This window comes from Clupea harengus, chromosome 16, assembly GCF_900700415.2.
Source record: "Clupea harengus chromosome 16, Ch_v2.0.2, whole genome shotgun sequence".
Classification (NCBI taxonomy): Eukaryota; Metazoa; Chordata; class Actinopteri; order Clupeiformes; family Clupeidae; genus Clupea; species Clupea harengus.
Window position 1 is genome coordinate 4,187,924 of NC_045167.1, and position 20,663 is coordinate 4,208,586.

The 20,663-nt window shown below is 45.9% G+C and overlaps 1 protein-coding gene across 3 annotated transcripts; it reads left to right on the forward strand.

Annotated features, from left to right (window-relative positions):
- The first annotated feature begins 320 nt into the window (after positions 1-320).
- yaf2 (YY1 associated factor 2) lies at positions 321-20,315 on the forward strand. Of its 3 annotated transcripts, none has more exons than XM_042710105.1 (4): positions 321-1,142; positions 1,480-1,619; positions 16,857-17,009; positions 18,871-20,315. In XM_042710105.1, exons 2-4 carry the CDS (start codon positions 1,585-1,587, stop codon positions 19,115-19,117), a joined length of 435 nt encoding a protein of 144 aa, XP_042566039.1. In that variant the 5' UTR covers positions 321-1,142; positions 1,480-1,584; the 3' UTR covers positions 19,118-20,315. The 3 variants fall into 3 exon arrangements, with proteins under 3 accessions (XP_042566039.1, XP_012685717.2, XP_012685719.2); XM_012830263.3 differs by having other exon boundaries at positions 323-1,142; positions 1,494-1,619; XM_012830265.3 differs by lacking the exon at positions 321-1,142 and adding an exon at positions 1,151-1,206 and having other exon boundaries at positions 1,494-1,619.
- Positions 20,316-20,663: the final 348 nt, after the last annotated feature.

A 20,663-nucleotide genomic window follows, 5' to 3' on the forward strand; every position in this document is an offset into this window, starting at 1 on the left:
CTTTCCTTTAGACCGTCAGGTGTTCAGCCTCTGTGTCTACATAAAACCTTCCAGGTACGTCATTAATTTCCTCTACAGAAGAACCATGAAACCCTTTCAGTTATGAAGTTATGGTTGTTTTCTATGACTGCAAGTACTTACATTATTATTATTATTATTATTATTATTATTATTATGTTTATTGCTTAACGTCCTATAATCAGGTAGCCTATCCATTGCATCAGAAATTGTATAACTTATCTTTTGCACTAAACTACAGTAGCAGAGTTGTGTAACGTTTATAGGCAATATTTCCTCTCACGGGTTGGCTGGCCAACGGCTCGATAGTCGGTACCACTGAGGGTGCTTGTCTTGCCGAGTGTGATATGATGTGTCTGTTCCCCCTGCCGCGTCCTACATGCATTCCCCGCCAACATTACCTGTTTCCTATCAGAGCGAGAGTAGATCGCAGTGATGGAGTGCACCGGCCAACAGCCAGATGCGCCGTCGGAACAGCTTGTGCTGTGATTTATACCCACGAAGCCTTTCTGGCGGCAAGGCAAGGTCATCTTCAAAGCGCTCTTACCTCTAAAGAAATGAACTGACTGAGCGATAGGACGTGGAATGCAGCCAGAGACCTTAACTGATAGTGGTACCACAGCTGATGCATCAACACGATTACTAGCCCGTGCATCTTGTGTATCAACACGAGAATTATTCAAAGCGTTTTCCTCATGCATAATGAATGGCTATTGTCTGGGGGTGGTCGTGTGTCACTTGTTTATACTGAACCGCAAAGCTGATAATGTTTTCTGTCTAATCGTTTAAACTCTGTTTGAGCGCTTCGTATAGGTTATGTGAGTTGAACGGACTACCGTCCGACGGCGTTGTCACTCCTGATTTTGACGGATAAGGGAGATTAGACGTATTTATGTTACCAGGAATGTTTTAAGCGAACCTACCGACCCCGTCCTCTTGGCGAAATTATGTCGAAATTGATTGGACAGACATGGTCACGTGGCCGTTTGCGAACTGGAGTTTCCACGACAGCTGGAAGCCGTGCAATACGGGGGCATCGCGCTTTTTAAAAAATAGATACTGTTCATATTACGGCAGAGAGAAGTAAGTTGGGGCAGCATGGGAGACAAGAAGAGTCCGACCAGGTAAAACTTTACTCTTGTCTGTGAATAGCCTGCATTGATGAAGGGAAGAGTAGGCTACATCACGGTAGGCTAATTGGAACACCCTCCAAGCTCAGTGTGTGTGTGTGTGTGTGTGTGCGTGTGTGTATGTATGTGTGTGTGTGAATGAGGTAGCCGCGACAGAATAGCAGCTATGGCGGACGGTGCTGTTTTATTACACTGTCATATCCAGGAGCTCATAAAACCGATCACTTTTGAGACGTTAGGAGTCCGCTGCAGACGTATATAACATATAGCATAGATCCGCACAGGCAACAGCGACAGTTTCTGATGTAAATGTTGTGCTTCCTCTGTGTTGGCTTTGTTTTTAAGGCCGAAGCGGCAACCGAAGCCCTCGTCTGACGAAGGCTATTGGGACTGTAGCGTCTGCACATTCAAGAACAGCGCCGAGGCGTTCAAATGCATGATGTGTGATGTGAGGAAGGGGACGTCAACGCGGTGAGTAGCCCCGTTGTTTACCTGCCAATGCTACAGTGCTAACACCATGTCTGCGTGTTCTAATACGCTTCGGAAATATTAACATTTGACGTCGTGTGGGCCTGCTGTATTTTTTTCATTGGATGGTACAAAATGATCAGCGCTTGGGGAATCAGCAAAGGGGCATAGTAGCCGTATAGAATTCAATGAGATCGCGATAAAAGGGGACCCGTATGCCCTTCTACCACTGAACATGAAAGTACCCTTGTTGTTATTTTGAAATGTGGAAACGTAAACCCCTTAAATTATGATCTGCATGCGTGTCAGTGTAGTTTTGCCAGCGGGGAAGTATTAAGAAACCACTTAACCCCAGACATGTAAGTGACACCATTTCAAATAAGTCATCGCCACAACCTTAGCACATCGACTTATTTTAAAATCGGCGGTGAGCCGTATGTTGGAGAAACGCCACCTATTAAGTTCACACTCGGTAGAAAATCTCACTTAAAGGAAGTGTTTTTTTCTTTCTTGCCAGACCAGCTTACTTTCAAACATTCGGTCATATTGCCTAATAGCTTAAAGATATAGTGGCCGTAGATCCTTCGCATGTTTGAACAGAGATGTTCTCGAGCCACGTTGAAGGTATTCGTAGTTAGTGTGTTCAGACAGATCTGGTTTCCCCTCTTCTGCGTGCCAGAGTGCTGAGTGGACTGCCACTCACAACTTTCCTCCCTGTTCACACACACTTACACACACACTTACACACACACTTACACACACACACACACCTCCTGCATGGCACTAGTCAGCCTCTGCATCATCATTCCCACAGATGCCAGGAGAGTACAGCTCATTTTCAGTCGTAAAGTTCCCTAAAATAAAAATAAAAAACCTGGAGTGAGTTGATTCAGTCATATCCTGTCTGGGCTGACCTTAAAGATTTTTGAGTGTGTGTGTGTGTGTGTGTGTGTGCGACGATGGATGGCACATTTGTCTCTGGGCTCTGACAGGTTTGAGAGTACCGTTGACCTCCGTAGGGGAGCTGGGGGGGTGGGGTTGGCGGGATGGGGTGGGGGTCGGGGATGGGGGTGCCGTTTAATCAACACCGCTCCCTCGTCATCCATCTTACGGGCACCTTTGGCAGCAGCCGCCTGCGAGACGAGACTGGCATTTGGCAGCAAGCGCAGCGCTGTGAGCTGTGCCCCGCGGACCTCTCCTACACTCACTTGGCTTTATGGAGTGTTATGGAGGGTGAGGGGAGGTGGAAGGGATGCAGGAAATTGGTCCCTGTCATTCCCAGGTGATGTGGTTTTAGGGGTTCATATTTTTTTTGGGGGGGGGGGGGGGTGGTAGTAGTCTAGTGTAGTGTCACCCCCCCCCCTCAAAATGGATTGTGCTGCGCATCAGCATTTTTGAGAAGCCTTCTCATCACAACTCCATTTTAGTCATCTGACTATGATCAGGGACGAGGAGGGAGTGTTGATCTATTTCCCAGAAAAAATGTGGGTGAGTCAGTGAACTCTTCTCTGTGTGTGTGTGTGTGTGTGTGTGTGTGAGGGTGCTTGTGAGAACTAAAGCAGAGCGATAGAAATTAGGCTATGGTCTGTGATTATGTGAGACTGTTCTGCATTTGTCTGAGATCACCGCATTTGTGTGTGTGTGTGTGTGTGTGTGTGTGTGTGTGTGTGTGTGGGTGTGGGTGAGAGGGAAAGAGAGAGAGAGAGTGTGAGTGTGCTTTGTGTTGTTTGTGTGTACATGCATTTGTGTGAGTGTGTGGATTGCGTGTGTGTGTGTGTGTGTGTGTGTGTGTGTGTGTTGCAGGAAGGCGAGGCGGATGAAGCAGCTGGCAGACACCCGGAGCTCATTAGTATGCGATGGCTTAATCAGGGTCTGTCATCAGAGGCGGCAGGATTTCATCAGGACTTTAACCAGAGACAGGGTCACTACACACACACACACACACACACAGAGAGAGGGAGAGACAGAGTGAGAGAGAAAGAAAAAACACATTTATGGTTTAAAGGGTGAGCGAGAGAGTGGAAGTGCAGAAGAGTCATACCAACAAGGAAACTGTAGGAAAGAGAGAAATAGATTCTGGGTTAGAAACACACACCCCCTCACACACACACACACACACACCACACATAGATTACTAGAGAAAAAGAGACTTGTAGTGGGGAGACGCTGGATGAGAGGGAGAAAGAGAGCTGCAGAGAGACAGGAACTTACAGTGGGTGAAAGGGAGACTAAGAGTGTGAGAAAGATATATGGGGGGGCGAAATAGAGGGAGAGAGAGAGAGAGAGGAAGAGAAACATACCAACACAATGAGCTAGATAGAGATCCTGTGTGAAGGAGTGAAAAGGGGAAATAGATTAGGGGGAGAGAGAGGTGTTTCAGCTCTAGTGGGGAAATGGAGACAGTGAGCAAAAGAGAGGTTCTCGGGGCCAAGGGAAGTGGAGAGAGAGAGAGAGAGAGAGAGAGAGAAATGGAGAAAAAAGGAGAGTCTGAGAGAAAACAAAACAAAAAAACAGCTGCGGACTGCAGAGATGGACAGAAGCATGTAGACTGACTGGGGAAGAGAAAGGCAGACAAGACACAGACGGACAGAGAGACGGACATGCAAAGTGAGGGAGGGAGAAAGAGGGGGGGGGAGTGAAACAGACGGAGATGGAGATGGAGAGGGAGTAATGGTGTGAGAGACAAATGCCTGTATGCCAGAAGTAACCACACTCCATTCAAACCCATGGGAGGGTGTGTGTGTGTGTGTGTGTGTGTGTGTGTGTGTGTGTGTGTGTGTGTGTGTGTGTGTGATGTCTCTAAGATGGCCTCTGATCACTGACATCATGACTGCTCGTGTCTCACACACTGCAACATGTCACAGCCCCCTTATCAGGTTTCTCTCCCTCTCTTTCACGCTCTCCATCTTTCTCTCCCTCTCTTTTTCTCTCTCCATCTTTCTCTCCCCCCTCCCTCTGTCTCTTCCCCTTCTCTCCCCCTATCTCTCTCTCTCCTTCTCTCTGTCGGTCTGTCTCTCTCTCTCTCTCTCTCTCTCTCTCTCTCTCTCTCTCTCTCTCTCTCTCTCTCTCTCCCTCTCTAATGATGAATGTTAATCAGGCAGCAGCTCCATTTATGTTTATTGCCGTGACCTTTTCCTCTCCCCAAAGAGTCCCCACCCCCTTCTCTTACCCTCCCTTCCCATCATGCACTCCTCTCCACCGGCACGCATGAATCACTGCTCATCCTGTCCTGCTGTAATGGCCATTTGTCTTGGCCCCCTCTCGTTGGCACGCCGGGATGCCGTACAGTTTTCTCAAATTCCACCCTTTTGTTGTCAATACGCACAGATGGACTGTGACGTGGAGTACAGTGGAATGTTTCATTCGCAGTGCCTGCGTCCTGTCTGTGAGCTGTTGAATATACTGATTGAAAGTGGAGAATGTATTCACATATCAACAACCTCAGACATTCCAGATACATAAGTGCACGCGCACACACAGACACAAACACGCACATATGTGTCCAGACGCACACACACACAGACACGCACACACACACACACACACACACACACACACACACACAGACACACACAGACACGTTTTCCACATATTTATTTCAGATGGTATGAATCCAGACGCCTCTCTTATCTCAATTAAGCAGCCGAGGCTCATTTATGATGTATGGTGACAGGAAATGCGTTGTGTGTGTGTGTGTGTGTGTGTGTGTGTGTGTGTGTGTGTGTGTGTGTGTGTGGCTGTGGTGATCTGGAAGATTAATGTTTTATGGCTGAAGTGACGTTTAGGAGGCCAGTGCAGTGCTGTGAAGGGCCTTTTTGGGCCTGGGCTGGGCTGGGCTGGGCTGGTGTCATGCTCCCTAATGCTCTCAGATAAAGCTGTAATTGGGAGCACATTGCCGAGGGAGACGACAGAGACAGACTGGCTCATTGAACTCTAGAGGAAGAGAGGGAGGGTGACCGATCAAAGGGTGTGTGTGTGTGTGTGTGTGTGTGTGTGTGTGTGGGGGTCAGGATCCTTCCTGTGTTGTTGTTGTTTTTTATCATAATGGTCTTGATGCTTGTTCTCTCCGCTGGTTTTGTTCTGTGACCTTTCTACTATTAGTTCAGCTCCTGCAACCAGGATGAATGCAGCCTGCATCTAGCCCAGTGTGGACCCTGAGGAGGACGCCTGTCTGAGATTACACTGCACTGGTGCAGCTGCCTGTCATTTCCAGTCTCCCCACATCAGAATATGTGCTGTACAGACGTAGCTTTTGGTCATGGAGGAGTAGCTGTGTCCGTAGGGTCTGTGATGCATTTGTAATGGTAGCCAAGCAGGTAGAAAGCTGTGCCGTGTGTAAACATCACTACCCCGACATCTCGAGAGACGTGCTAGCGTCAGATGCTAGCACGTGTTTGTTTTAGCCTCCTTGTGACTCTCCGTGTCCGAGCCTGCAAGGTTGAGTCCAGTACAGGACAGTGCAGTTACACAAGTGTTCTTGGTTGTAGACTTTTGACTGTGTAAGAGTGACTGTGCTTAAATACTTTAGAGAAAACGCTTGATCTTAAAAATGTCCTTATACCACACGCGAGACCACACCGGTGCCATTATGTGCTGCATGGCGGTTCACCTCTGCTAAAAAAGGACATGAGGTCTTTGTTTTTTTCCCCTCCTCTCTACGGCTGCACCTATTCATGTTGCGGGGCCCCCTTTGTTTCAGGATTGGCTGTAAAAAGTCAGCAATGAGGGCCTTGCTCTAGTAAAGCCTCACCTCGGGATTAGCGCAGGCTTAATCCCTCTTAGTCCCTCTCTCTGTTACCTCCAGCAAGCCAACAGGACCCGTTTGGTTTTTTTCTTCCCAGGGAGGCTACTTAAGACGAGCCAGGGATGTCTGTGATTTATTGCTTTAGAACGCACACATCAAAACACCGTCTTGTGTGTTTGGAGTCAATTACGGGGTCTGTGAAGATCGCCTTCAGGCTGGGAAGGCTTTTTACATGCAGGCCCTCCAGGTTGTGGCCCCTAAGAGTCTACACATTGAATGTCTACCTGTCTGTGCTGGTGTGTGCGGCAGAGCCATGCTGTCCTCCATGCAAGGCGGACATTTTTGGCCCTGCATGCTTTATGTAGTTGTGTAGTTTACATGTTATGAGTATTAAGGCTCTTTTAGTGCGCAGCTGAAGAATGGTGTCTCTCTCCAACCGGCCTGAATGAATGCTAGTGTGCTCAAGTATCAATTTCTGCTTCGACAGACTAGCAAATTGTTGTTCCGACAGAGCTGGTGTAGGGTGTTCATGTACATGAGCTTCCAGCCACACACAGACACAAACACTCTCTCTCCCTCCCTCTCTCAGATACACATACACACACACACACATACACTTGCCCCCTCTCTCTCACACACACACACACACACACACACACACACACACACACACACACACACACACACACACACCAACCTGCTCTGTGTCTGCGCTTGTCCCTGAATGCGAATAAAAATACTTCCCCTGTCAGCCTCAAGGCTGGTGGCAGTCTCCCCCCCCTCTCTCACTCTCTCCCTCTCTCTCTCCTCCCACTCTCTCCCTCTCTCTCCCTCTCTCCCTCTCTTCCCTCCTGCGTCTTGGATGATTATTTGAGTCCCACAGGTCTGTGCTGACAACCGTGGCCCTGCTCCCCACTCCTGGGGCCTCGTGTCAGCTCAGGTGGGCTCCCCCAGACGACAGCCTCACCCTGTATGTGTGTGTGTGTGTGTGTGTGTGTGTGTGTATTAGAGAGAGCATGTGTCTCTGTGTGTCTGTGTATTAGCGATAGCGTGTGTGTGTGTGTGAGAGAGAGAGAGAGAGAGAGGGGGGTGTGTCTGAGTTTATGGTGCAAAGAAAAAAAAGGAGATTTGCACTCAGGGCCCTAAGTGGGCCCCTAAGAAGACTACCTGTGTGTGTGTGTGTGTGTGTGTGTGTGCGTGTGTCTGAGTTGGAGTAATCGAGCAGTGAAGGGGTGCTCAGAGCACAACAGTCTGAAGTGAGGTCCCGAGGACACCCCAAACACACACACACTCACACACACACACACACACACACACAAGAAATGCTAACGGCAGATCCTACCAAGTTGTGTGATTCTGTGTTTCCCTAGGATTACTGTCACATATGAGACATTGTGAGGACTTAAATAAGGTGTCGACTGTATAGCAGTTTGCTGCTGCTGTGGAGAAGAGGATGCTGGATAATAGACCCTTAAGAGCTCCAGTGCTCTTTTCTGTGACTGTAGATTTTATAGGCTTTCATTCAGAGCCACTTGCAGTACAGCGGAGACATTTTATCTGAGTTTGTCGTTGGATTAAACCCTCCGTTTTTTGTGTGACACCCAACAATCCTTAAAGCTGTGTTTGTCGTGTGTGTGTGTGTGTGTGTGTGTGTGTGTGTTTGTGTGTGTGTTTATTTAGTTATAAAAACAAGGTCAGTTTTATTTTTCCAACCAGCGTACAGGTTTGCATCTCCTAAAGGGGCAGAGAACACTGTGAGGTTTTGTCGTGACGATCGTGACAGTACAGGCGTATCAAAGTATCTCTCCCGCGTTCCTCCTTTCTCCTTCCCCCCTTTTCTCTCTTCCTCCCCTCCTCTTCTCTCCCCTCCTCTTCTCCTCTCCTCTGTGATCGGTGAAGGGGAAACGAATGCCTCCAGAAATGCCACCAGCACATCTGTTACAGCAGAGCTGGCACGCCTGGGCACAGCAGTAATCCAGCATCTAGCCTTTTAGTGAAGGACTGCTTACACCTACCCACAGGACGGCTTGAACTCTAGGGATCCATCGTGTCCAGTATAGGGCTTCTGGTTCTAGTTCCACCAGACACCTATTAATCAGTCTCTCTCTCTCTCTCACTTTTTATCTATCTCCCTTTTTGTTTCTCTCTCTCTTTCTCTTTAGCTTTGTATCTGTCTCCCTTTTTGTTTCTCTCTCTCTCTCTCTCTCTCTCTCTCTTTCTCTTACTTTTTATCTATCTCCCTTTTTGTTTCTCTCTCTCTTTCTCTTTAGCTTTGTATCTGTCTCCCTTTTTGTTTCTCTCTCTCTCTCTCTCTCTCTCTCTCTCTCTCTCTCTCTCTCTCTCTTACTTTGTATCGGTCTCCCTTTCTGTTTCTCTCTCTCTATTTCTCTTGGGTAATTCCATGTCAAATCAAGTCAGATTTTAGAAAATGTTCCCGAAAATAATGTCATTGCACCCAACCACTAGTGTGCCAAATGTGTGGCTTGTATCCTGCACCTAGTTGGGACGAAAGTGCTAGAAGTATTATTTAAGTATAAACTTAAAAGATCTGCATGAAAGCATGTTTTTTTTTTTTTTAATAATTATTATTGTCAGCAAGCCATAACTTGACAAATATGCAACAGTGTGACAATTATTGTTGAAGTTAAAGACATCATGTCGAACAAGCCCTGCTAATTTCAAGCATCTAGCATGAATAGTTCAAAAGTAATGACTAATGGAACTGTTGTAACTTTGCAGTAAAATAAGGGCCACACCCTCTTGTTAAAGTCTCCGTACCTCATCTACTGAAGAATGTACAGGCTTCACCTTTTGCACACTACATGTCGAGCACAGGGACACTTCCTTCCTAAAATATGAAGCAAATCCAAGATGGTTGGTCAGAAGGCCTCTGTTGATCACACATGGAATGAATGACTCTCTATGGCTGTCTCTGTTTCTCGCCCTATTTCTCTTCCTCTGCCTCTCTCTCTCTCTCTCTCTCTCTCTCTCTCTCTCTCTCTCTCTCTTTCTCACACACACACTTACAGAAGGGCTGCATTGTGAGTGTCTCATGACAGCATTAGGCAAGCATGCAGATGGAGTGGTCCAAAAAGACTTCTGAGCTCTCTGATGACGTGTGTGTGTGTGTGTGTCTGTGTTTGTGGAACAGGCCTAGAATTTCATTATTTTAGGGGCATATTTGTGACGTCACAAAAGCCACATATTAAGACATGAAGGTCAAGTAAAAAAAAAAAAAAAAAAGATAATCCCTGTTCCACTTGCCCTTCCTTGGCATGAGTTCTGAACAGAAGAAAGAGTTACTAGGGGGACTGCTAGCCTGTGAAGTGGGCAAAAGCACATAAACGTTTACAAATGGTATCCTAACCCTAACCACAACAATCTGTCTCTGTCTGTCTGTCTCTCTCTCCTCTCTCTCTCTCTCTCTCTCTCTCTCTCTAAGGTGTGTCTGTTTGACTTGTATTTCACAGTTTACTGTATCCTATTGTGTTCGATGGAGTGTAGTGTACAATCTGGCAATGACGTAGACGCAACTTTGACGAGAACTTTGCACATCACGGGAGCAGGCCGTCCATCTCTAAATCCACATGAATGAACATTAGCAGTGTGTGTGTGTGTGTGTTGTTGTTTGTTTGTGTGTGTGGGGCGGGGGGTTGTCCCAATGCTAAATTTAGTTCTGCAGTGGAAAAGGGACCGGCAGTTTGGAATAGCAGCAGATGAACTTTGGCCATAGCGTCAGGGATGAGTTGCAGAAGAGACGAGAGCTCCAGGATTTCTCTTCTCTTTTTTTCTTTTTTTTCCCGCTGTGGAGAGAGGCGTGGGAGGAGGCGTCCGCAGAGAGGGTCGCCGAAAGTTCTCCCCCCCCCCTCTCTCTCCCTCTCCCTCCCTCTCTCTCCCTCTCTCCCTCTCTTTGTGCTCCATTACAGGATGAGCGGATGAAAAGAGAGAGATGAGATCAGAGGGAGGTCGAGAGAGAATGTGTGGTTGTGTGAAGAAAATGGGTGATGTTTTAGAGTTCTCCCTCTCCCACTTCCTCTCCATTTACCAGATCAGAGAGAGAGAGAGAGAGAGAGAGAGAGAGAGAGAGAGAGAGAGAGAGAGAGAGAGAGAGAGAGAGAGAAGAGAGAGAGAGAGAGAGAGAGAGAGAGAGAGAGAGAGAGAGAGAGAGAGAGAGAGAGAGAGAGAGAGAGAGAGGAGTTGTGGAGAGTGTCAGAGAAAGTTCTCCCTCTTTCTTTCTATGTCCAGACAGAGAGGGGTTTAAAGGAAGAAAGGGGGTCTGGGAGAGAGAGAGAGAGAGAGAGAGAGAGAGAGTGTGTGGCGTGGTGAGGAAGAGGGTGGTGTTGCTGAAAGTGTCCGGCGATGTTCTCTCCCTTTTTCTCCCCATTACGAAGAGAGGATGAAGACAGGGGTTTAGAGCGAGAAAGGAGTTGAAAGTGAGAGAGAGAATGCATGGCATGGCGAGAGGGAGGAGAGGGAGGTGTTGCAGAGGAGGTCAGTGAAAGTTCTCTCCCTCGGTTTCTGTTCCGCCGTGTTGCGAAAGACAGAAGGGGAGATGGGAGAGAGACACAGGGAGAGGGAGGGAGGGAGAGAAAGAGAGAGAGAGAGAGGGATGGATGGATGGAGGGGGAGGGAGGGAGGGGGAGAGAGGGGGAAGGTGTAAGCTGGATTAACACGGAAGGCGTCTGAAAGAGCTGACGGACGAAGAACACGTCAAAAGCAAAGATCGATTTCTCAGGAGGAGAGGAGGTGTCAGGACGCAAAGCCAGGGGGGAGAGGAGATGGAGGTGAGAGAGAAAGGGGAGGGAGGGAGGGAGGGAGGGAGGGAAAGAAAGCAAGATGGACAGGTGGAGCGCGAGACAGATGTTAGGGTGGAGGGATCAGTAAAGCCTCCTATCTCCGCTCTTGCATCGGTAGCAGTGTGGACAGGTTGTGCTCTGAGATAGCAGGCAAGAGGGTGTTGACGCAATCATCAGTATTTATTTCTGCTAGCCGTAGCAGAAAGCCAACAGCAGCTGCTGCAGCGGCGGCACCGGTTGACTTCAAACCTTTTCTGATGGCCTCATCTCATAGCACACGCTGCCATTAGCCACGCTAAAATGGATTAGCAGGCCAGCCGTGTAGCGCGTATCGATCACCAGCGTCATCTGCGGTGGTTTGGACACACAATTAATGTCCACCGAGCTTCAAGCGTGCAGCCGAGACGCTCTCATTAAAATCAATGCGCCATCGCTGTCAGAAACGCCTGCCTTGGCTGAAATGGAGGCCGACCGCAAAATGCAGAGGTGCTCCCTCCTAGATACCACTTGTGTGTGTGTGTGTGTGTGTGTGTGTGTGTGTGTGTGTGTGTGTTTGTGAGTGTGTGTGTGGGGCCATCAGCAGCAGTGTCTGTTTACCCGTCATCTTACCTCAGCGCAATTTTTGAACCCTTCCCCATCAACACCATTAACACACTCATTTTCAGTCATAAATCAATCATTTTTTGACATCGAACCATTGATCAATCCAGCGTGCACAACTTTAATGTCTATATTACAGAAGCCGTCTCGGAATCCTCTAATAGCCCACATGAAAGAAGCTCATTTTTTTTACTCTGAAATGCATGTCTGTTGAAATGCTGCGAATATATTAAGTCTTGCAGTCATTTTGGAGGGTACGACTAGTTCTCCGAGCATGTTTTGATTTCAGGCACGCACACACAGCACCGTCTTCCTCCAGAGATTAGCTTCTCCCTAATTACCCTACCGTTTGATAGGGTGCTTGTGCACAGGCAAGGGCTAATAAATTATCCCCCTTTTTTATGTATGTAGGCCAAGGCTGTGTGTGTGTTTTTGTGTGTGTGTGTGTGTGTGTGTGTGTTTATTTTGTATTTTCTGTTTGGTGGCTTTAATCCATACATTTATTGTGAAAGAACTTGTGTTCTGAACTTGAAAACACGTGCACTATGCCTTTGCAAAACAGATTCAGTTCATCTCTAAGAATTGCTAATACATTGGAGGAGATAAAAAAGAACTCCTTGGTATAAAGATAACAGAAGTGTGAATGAGTGAGTGAGTTCGTGTGAGAGAGAAAGACGTGAGTGTGTGTGTGTGAGAGAGGGAGGGAGAGATAGAGAGAATGTGTGTGTTAAGGAGGAGAGAGTGTAAGTTAGCAAGTTAGGGTTCATGAGCAAGTAAGCAAAGCTGCAAAATACTGCGTGTGTGTGTGTGTGTGTGTGTGCTATGTTTTAGAAGGACATGGCAACATCATCATGGTGGAAGCTCACCACTACCACCATATTTCCAGCCCTGTTTGCAGAACCGTGTTCAAGTGCCAAAAAGAACAGTCGGTTCCAGTCCAGTTCTCAGTTCCAGCTCTAAGTTCCATCTGGCACCCACTGTGGCATGATGCGTTCCGCGAGATCGGCAGAATGTCTCACTCTTCTTCACCGCTCCCTCTTTATCCCTCTCTCTCTCTCCACCTATCCCTCTCTCTCTCTCTCTCTCCACCTATCCTTCTCTATCCCACTCTCTCTCCACCTCTCTGTCTCTATCCCCCTCTCTCTCTCCACCTCTCTGTCTCTATCCCCCTCTCTCTCTCCACTTCTCTCTCTCTCTCTCTCTGTACTGTGTGGGAGGGTTGGTGCTAAAATAAACCAGAGACGAGTGTTGTTTGTGTGTTTGTGTGTGTGTGTGTGTGTGTGTGTGTGTGTGTGTGTGTGTGTGTGTGCGCAGTGTACTGTGTAGCAGGACAACAGATGGGTCCAAGCAGACCTGCAGGCCGGCCACAAACACACACACAAACACACACACACACACACACACACACACACACACACACACACACCTCAGTTTTGAAATCAGCCCGGTGTGGCTGAGTGTGTTCAGGAGGATGATTCATACTAAGACTTTATTACGGAATTGGACCGGCCTCATTTGACTAAATGCCCCAATGAAAATGTGCACTTATTCACATATTGGAAAATGCATCCAAAAGCCCACAGTCACCACTCTTGTTTATGAGAAAATCATGAAATCCCATTTGTGAATCTTCTGGGTGTATTGACATTAAAATGCCCTCCAGACCACCGGTAACCAGAAGCGTGTGAACTCTGAACTCTGTCAAGAGACTGACAATCAGGCAGACCTTCCGTTTGCTTTCACAGCACTCACACCAAACATGATATTATGTGTCTTTGCCCTTCCACAAGGGCTAGCCTCTGCTATTTGATGTGCGAACAGAAAGACTTGTCTTTGTAAATTGACCATCCTTTCTGCAGCTGGTGAGCTCTTAAAAAACTCAGACCTCCATTTCCTCATTCGTGAGCATCTTAAGCAAATCTGTGGTGCAGATGGATCATTTGGCAACCTCGGATGCTAGGCCTTCCAACATTGCCTTGCCTTGCCTTGCCTTGCCTTGCCTTGCTTGGCTCTGCACTGCACTGCCTCGCACCAAGGTTATTATAGTTTTGCGTTTTTCACTAGTTTTTATTTTTATTTCGTTTTGACTTTTTGTTTTCAATTTCAGTTTAGTTTTAATTAGTTTTTAAAGCGGGTTTGCTAGTTTAGTTTAGTTTCTATTTTTTGAAAATGCTTAGTTTGAGTTTAGTTTTTATTAGTTTCAGTATTAGTTTTAGTCTTTACCGCGGAATGCAAGAAACCAAGAGGGGGGGGGGGGGGCAGGCAGTCAAAACAAAATGCTCAAAATGAATAGAAGATACAAGCTATAATAAATAATATGTAATAAAAACAGAATTTGCGCATGTCCTGTTCAAACAGACAGGAGACAGCGAGACGGTGAGGCAGCGACGAGCTGTGCCTCATCTCAGATTGCGCAATCCCTCACAAACTAGGTTGAGCGCATGCGTAGAACCTATTTAGTTTTGCTGATCTGACGTAAAGCCGCAGTGAAAAAGCACGGAGAGGAGGCAAATAGTACCTCTGCTTCAATAAAGGGAGCATGCGAGAGCCCACCGGTCGGGTTTATTCTTGTTCTGCTGTTACTCTTCTTATATTTGACATTGACTACGAAAATGGAAGATTCTATTCATGAGTACCACGTGACGTCACTGTGTTTAAGCGCCGCCATCTTTGTGTCCGAAAGTCTAGCTGAGTGTCGGTCACAACACAGACAATAGTCGGTCACAACCCGCAGAAAGTTAAAATGCCCTGCTTATGTTGTGCTGATGGATGCGACAATAGTCGCGAAAATTACCCAAAGAAACAATTTAATTGTATACCAAAAGATTTAGATCGGCGGAATAAATGGTTGGCTGCAAATTAGAAGAGACAACTGGCAGCCAACATCTAACTTCAGATTGTGCAGTCAACACTTTTTATCTTCCTGCACCACTATCCACGGACATGTTGATTTTGTGTTCAGAGCCTGGGAATGACTGACATGTTAAGTGAAATGCAGCACGTTGATACAATCGTGAATAATTGCTGTGTCTTATCAGAGCTAAACTCTGCTGAGCAAGCTAGAGTGCTAATAGTTAGCGAGCTGTTTAGCCCTTCACTAAAGGCGTTAGCTACACCTAGCTAGCCCACATTGGCACTCTTAACCACCACTAAAATAAATCGGTTCATAATCGCTGTTTGAATTACTAAGATGTCATGTGATGACATACATATTTTTTGTCTCCAGATGCCATATCTTGGTGTCGTTCACCCATCCTGCAACTGCATATTGATGTACTTTTGAAAGCCTTAAGGCTATCTCCGGTGTATGGGGATGGATTGTGTACAAGATAAATATATATGTCGGGAAAGGACAGTTGGGGCAGACGTTTCGCAGACTTTAAGGGACAAAATAAAGTTGCCGATAATAAATATGGATCGCAGCCAATAATCAATGTTTTTTCTAAATATCGTTGTCTTTCTGCTTCATTCAGATGTGCTGTGTTCGTAGTCATGACTAACTAACCACTAGAATTAGACAATACTACTTTTAAAAAGTCTAAATTTTAAGAACCTATCAATAGAAAACAATACCATTATTATATTTATATTATTATTATTATTATATTATTACTATATATTAATATATATGACTAACTAGCTACTATTGGGTACAAATACAATGGGAATAACGGTAGAGTTGGACACAAAGATGGCGGCAGGCTTCACGGAAGTGACGTCTTTGGTACTCATGAATAGCTAAGCTAAAACATTTCTCATAACTGGACTTTCAATCAAAACGTGAATTGATCAATAATGGGAGACCAATGCCGTAGCTAAAATGAATGCTTGAAACAACGGGACAGAAGATAACTCGATCGACTTCTCACATCAAAAGCCAAAATGTTTTGAAAATATTTTGAACCTCAAGAATAGATTTGGTTTTGGACGTACAGCGGAGACTAAATATTAGCAGGGGGGTATCTCACCCCTCATTCGCTAACATTACATTGATATCAGAGAAAGCCCTTGCTCCGTTAATTTCCCGTTCTCTTAGGATTGTTTAATGTCTATGTAAAGCCATTTAACATCAAACAAGTGGTTGTGATCACTTTGGTGAGCTGATTTTGAGAAATTAAACTTAAATTGCAGCTAAAGTTGTACATAATCACACATATTAACACGAGTTCATCACAAGCTAGCAGCTGCCAACTGTATGTAGCCACCTTACCTATGTTAGAATGCTGATATGAAAAACAACCAGTAGTCAATGTGCAAGCTGCCAATTGAATGGTGATTTAAGCTACTGTATTGGGTTTATATATTTGTAAATCTGACTCTGAAAGAGTCAGTGCCTCACCAGCCACGAACCTCACCGCACGTTACTGTTCCAGGTAATCCCAAATAGGACTCTGTCGCTTTCTCCCGACTTTTGCCGCCATAATACCAGGTGAGGGGCGTGAAGTAAAAGTGGTACGGCGGAAGATAGACGCTATGTATGAAATCAATTGACATCTATGAAATACATTGACAAAGACGAAAACTAAGGACATTTTCTCTATAATTCTATTTTATTTTAGTTAGTTTTGTAAAGACACAATACAGTTTCAGTTAGTTATCGTTTTTTTATAAAGCCTCGTTTTTATTTTTATTTCAGTTAACGAAAAGAAAAATCACACCTCGTTTTCGTTTTTTCGTTAGTTTTCGTTAACTATAATAACCTTGCCTCGCACCGGTCCCCAAACATTTTGCACACTGTTTGGATAGCAGTGCAAGTTAGAATCTAGTGTTTGCTAGAATAACAGCCACAGTTTTGAGAGAAGTGCAGTGTCCTACCCACTACTAAATCTCATGGCTAAAGTTTGTTTTCTGTGCATGTCAGTTGTATTACTATTACTATTATATGTTGTATAGCAAGGTCATCGTATGGCTGTCCATGTACTGTTGTGTGTGTGTGTGTGTGTGTGTGTGTGTGAATGACCCTGTCCATGTACTGTTTTCACTGCATGAGTAATTGTGCGAGCATGTCTTTGTGCCAGTGTGAACACTGAAACGGCTTTATTAGGACCTTTTAGCCTGTCCGTGTTCGTCGCGGTGATGCTGTTTTTTATTTTTTCACAGGAAACCTCGGCCCGTTTCCCAGCTGGTCGCCCAGCAAGTAACGCAGCAGTTCGCCTCTCCCACCCAACCCAAGAAGGAGAAGAGGGAGCGCACGGACAAAGAGCGCAGCGAGAAGGAGCCCACGCTCAAGAAGATCAGCCACAAGAGGATGAGGTGAGCAAGCGGTCCCCGCTGCCAGGAGTGTGTGTGTGTGTGTCTGTCTCATTTTGATGCAAAATGAGACGAGAGGCCATCTCTTTGTGCCAGCTTGTATGCAAATTCAAATTTGTACTTATGTATCTTTCTGCACCAGTCTTGTAGAAAAGTAAGAGAGAGAGTGTGTGTTTGTTTGTGTGTGTGTGTGTGTGTGTGTGTGTGTGTGTGTGTGAGAGTGTGAGAGAGAGAGACAGTTTCAGCATACACACGCACACAGTCTTGGGTAGAAAATGACTTTAGTCTGTGCTTGTCTCTGTGCCAGGTTGTGTATAAAAATAGAATGTGATTCTTTTGGTCCAGTTTTCCAGTACCAAATTATGTATGAAATGAAGTGTGTGTGTGTGTGTGTGTGTGTGTGTGTTTGTGTGTAAGTGTTTGTGTGTAAGTGTTTGTGTGTAAGTGTGTGTGTGTGTGTGTGTGTGTGTAAGAGAGAGAGGGGGAGAGAGTGTATGAGCGTTATCTCTAGTTTGCATAGAAAATGAATTCAGTGAGTGTGTGTCTACCCACACCTAGAGGTATCGGATACCCTTTCAAATGTTCACGCAGCTGTTGAGAGTCTGCCTCGCCTGTCTGAGTCCTACTTAAAACTGCACAACTGTTTGGAAAGTCAAGTGCACAGTGATGGAATTGAGAGTGCAGCATAAAGGAATATATATATATATAAAAAAAAAGCCAAACAGCTTGCAGCTAAAAACCGGTCGTGCCACTATTCCGCGGAGGTCTCCAGCATGCCCACAGACACACAGGCTGGTCACGCTCGCAAGGAGGCCAAAGCCGTAGCACTAGTGTATATACCCCTCTTTAAAAAATGCAGGAAGTGGGTTTTTCACTTCGCAGTAGCATCCATTGCACTCGCCCCACTAAATCTCACTTCCACGAGAAGCGATCCCTGAACAAGAGGAACCTGTGTTACACTGCAGAGTCTGCTGATGGACGTGAACCACCATGGGAGACAGACCTGCTAGACGGGAGACTAGATCAAGCAGAAGGGTACAGAAGCACTAAGACGTAGGAAGTCCTTAGCTTAGCTTAGCTTAGCTTGAAGACTCTTGATTTTGGGCTATTATTTTGTTATAGAGTATCTATTATTCAAATCAAATCAAATGAAACTTTATTTATATACCAAGAGGCAACACAAAGCGCTATTGTTGAGGAAGTTGTTCTGTTGAGTCTCTTGTCCATCAGTGCAGTAAAGTTAGTGAAGTACCCTGCCGTAACACACGGCCTTCAAAATGTGCATTAAGCCTTCAAACTTCCCATGGCTACTCCAGTTTTCTTTAGTTGAAGGGATAACCATGTGATGATATCCACAGTGTGTGTGTGTGTGTGTGTGTGTGTGTGTGTGTGTGTGTGTGTGTGAGGTTCTTTCTGTATTTGGAAATAAATGGGTTACCCTTCATTTGAGTTCTGTAGGCTTCACAATGCTACAACTCAACAGGTTCAACAAACAGTCTCTTAGGTGTGATGTGTGTGTATGTGTATGTGTGTGTCCTGTCCCCCAAGCAGGCCTGTGTGTGATGGGTGTGTGTGTGTGTCCTGTCCCCCATGCAGGCCTAAGTGTGTGTGTGTGTGTGTGTGTGTGTGTGTGTGTGTGTGTGTGTGTGTGTGTCCTGTCCCTCATGCAGGCCTAAGTGTGACGTGTGTGTGTCCTGTCCCTCATGCAGGCCTAAGTGTGTGTGTGTGTGTGTGTGTGTCCTGTCCCCCATGCAGGCCTAAGTGTGTGTGTGTGTTTCCCCCATGCAGGCCTAAGTGTGTGTGTGTGTGTGTCCTGTACCCCATGCAGGCCTAAGTGTGACGTGTATGTGTTTCCCCCATGCAGGCCCCGGTTAAAGAACATCGACAGGAGCAGCGCGCAGCACCTGGAGGTGACGGTGGGCGACCTGACGGTCATAATCACGGACTTTAAGGAGAAAGCCAAGCCCACGTCCACCTCGTCGCCCAGCGCCGCGTCGGCCGACCACCACAGCCAGAGCGGCTCCAGCTCCGACACCAACGCCGAGAGGGCCGCGTCCCGCTCCTCGTCCCCCCGCGGCGAGGCCTCCTCCGTCAACGGAGAGTCGCACTAAAAAAAAAAACAAACCTCCCTCGCCCCTCCTACCCTCCCCAGTCCCGCTCATCCGCTGTCCTCAAAACCCAGATGCCACCCGTATGCGTCATCTCTCCTACCTACGTCCCCTTTGTCCTTCTCCTCTTCCTTGCCCTCTTCAAAATGTAGACCTGTCCCCCCCACCCCCCCCCCCCCCCTCTGAAAATGCACATGTAAGCGTTTGCCAAGCCCTTACAGCAGGTTACACTCTCTTCCCGCAGAGAAATCCACTACGACACAACAAACCAAGCAACAGTTTTCTGTTTTTGCTTTTTTTCTGGAGGCTGGGGGTTTGGCGTGCGGCTCTCCCTCTGCGGGGGGTATTCCAGCTCTGGTCAGCGTCTTTGCGCCTCGCGGTTTGGGACGATACCTGGCTTTTAGCCCACACAAGTCGACAAACTGTAGAATTTCTATGTCACTTTCAGGATTAATACTCTATTGATATAGCATTCTAAGAAGATTCATTCTAAAGTCCTGCCATAGGCCCTCAGTTAGCCCGATGCATCCTCCATTTCAGATTGATGTTGGCACTCTCATCCAATCGGTGTTATTGATTACATGTAGACACTGATATGAGCCCCGCCCACTTCATCTCACCTCCATCGTTTCTGTCCAATAAGAACTATTGTGGCATGATCTGATTCAGAGTCTCAATGCATTATGGGAGAAAAAAAATATGAAGCAATTCCCTTCATTGTACAGTCATTGGTTTATCAAACTGTGATAGAATAAGACCTATTCTTTCTTGTTTTGTTTTGTTTTGTTTTTGCACCTGCTGGTATTTGGTGTGGTTTCATGAGAGAATATTTTACATTAACATTTTTTTTTTTTTTCATTTGTGTTTACTTTTGTTGTTTTAAAACAATTCACAGCACAAGTTATATATCATATCATGTTGTTCTCTCATTGCTCTGGCCAAGGTGTGCTATATAAGATGCATAAACATCTTGGTGAATTATGTGTTAATTAAAAGTTTGAAAGAAAAAAAAAAAACATTTATTACTTAAAAAGACATTGTATTAGGAAGGTGTTGACATTGAATCTCCATTTTATAGATTTGAGCTTGTCATCAGAGATTTATTATTACCGTCTAGAAATGTCACTGAATAAAATGACCAGATATAGCCTCTTCAGTAAAAGCCTTGTAAATAAAGTGATAATGTGGGATTTGCAGTAAATGGAAGGGAGCCCATATTTCTTTTTTTCATGGCAATACATCCCCAATTTTAGGGACATCGAAACCGGAAAGTTGGCACGATTTACATTTTGACCATACACTTGGTGTCACATACCCTCTATCAGCCAAGAGTATTTTTAGACTTTAAATGGCCATAACAATTTATCAGTCTGGGATGCAGTCATCATTATAGATTTTATGCACACGGGTATTAAAGAAGGTGATTAGACATTTGCCTCCCAATTAGATTTGATCGATGCATAGATGGAACTAATTTCTTCAGGAGGTCGTAACTAGACATAAAATATGCAGAACTACAGGAACCACGGAGATTGATAGTCCTTACATA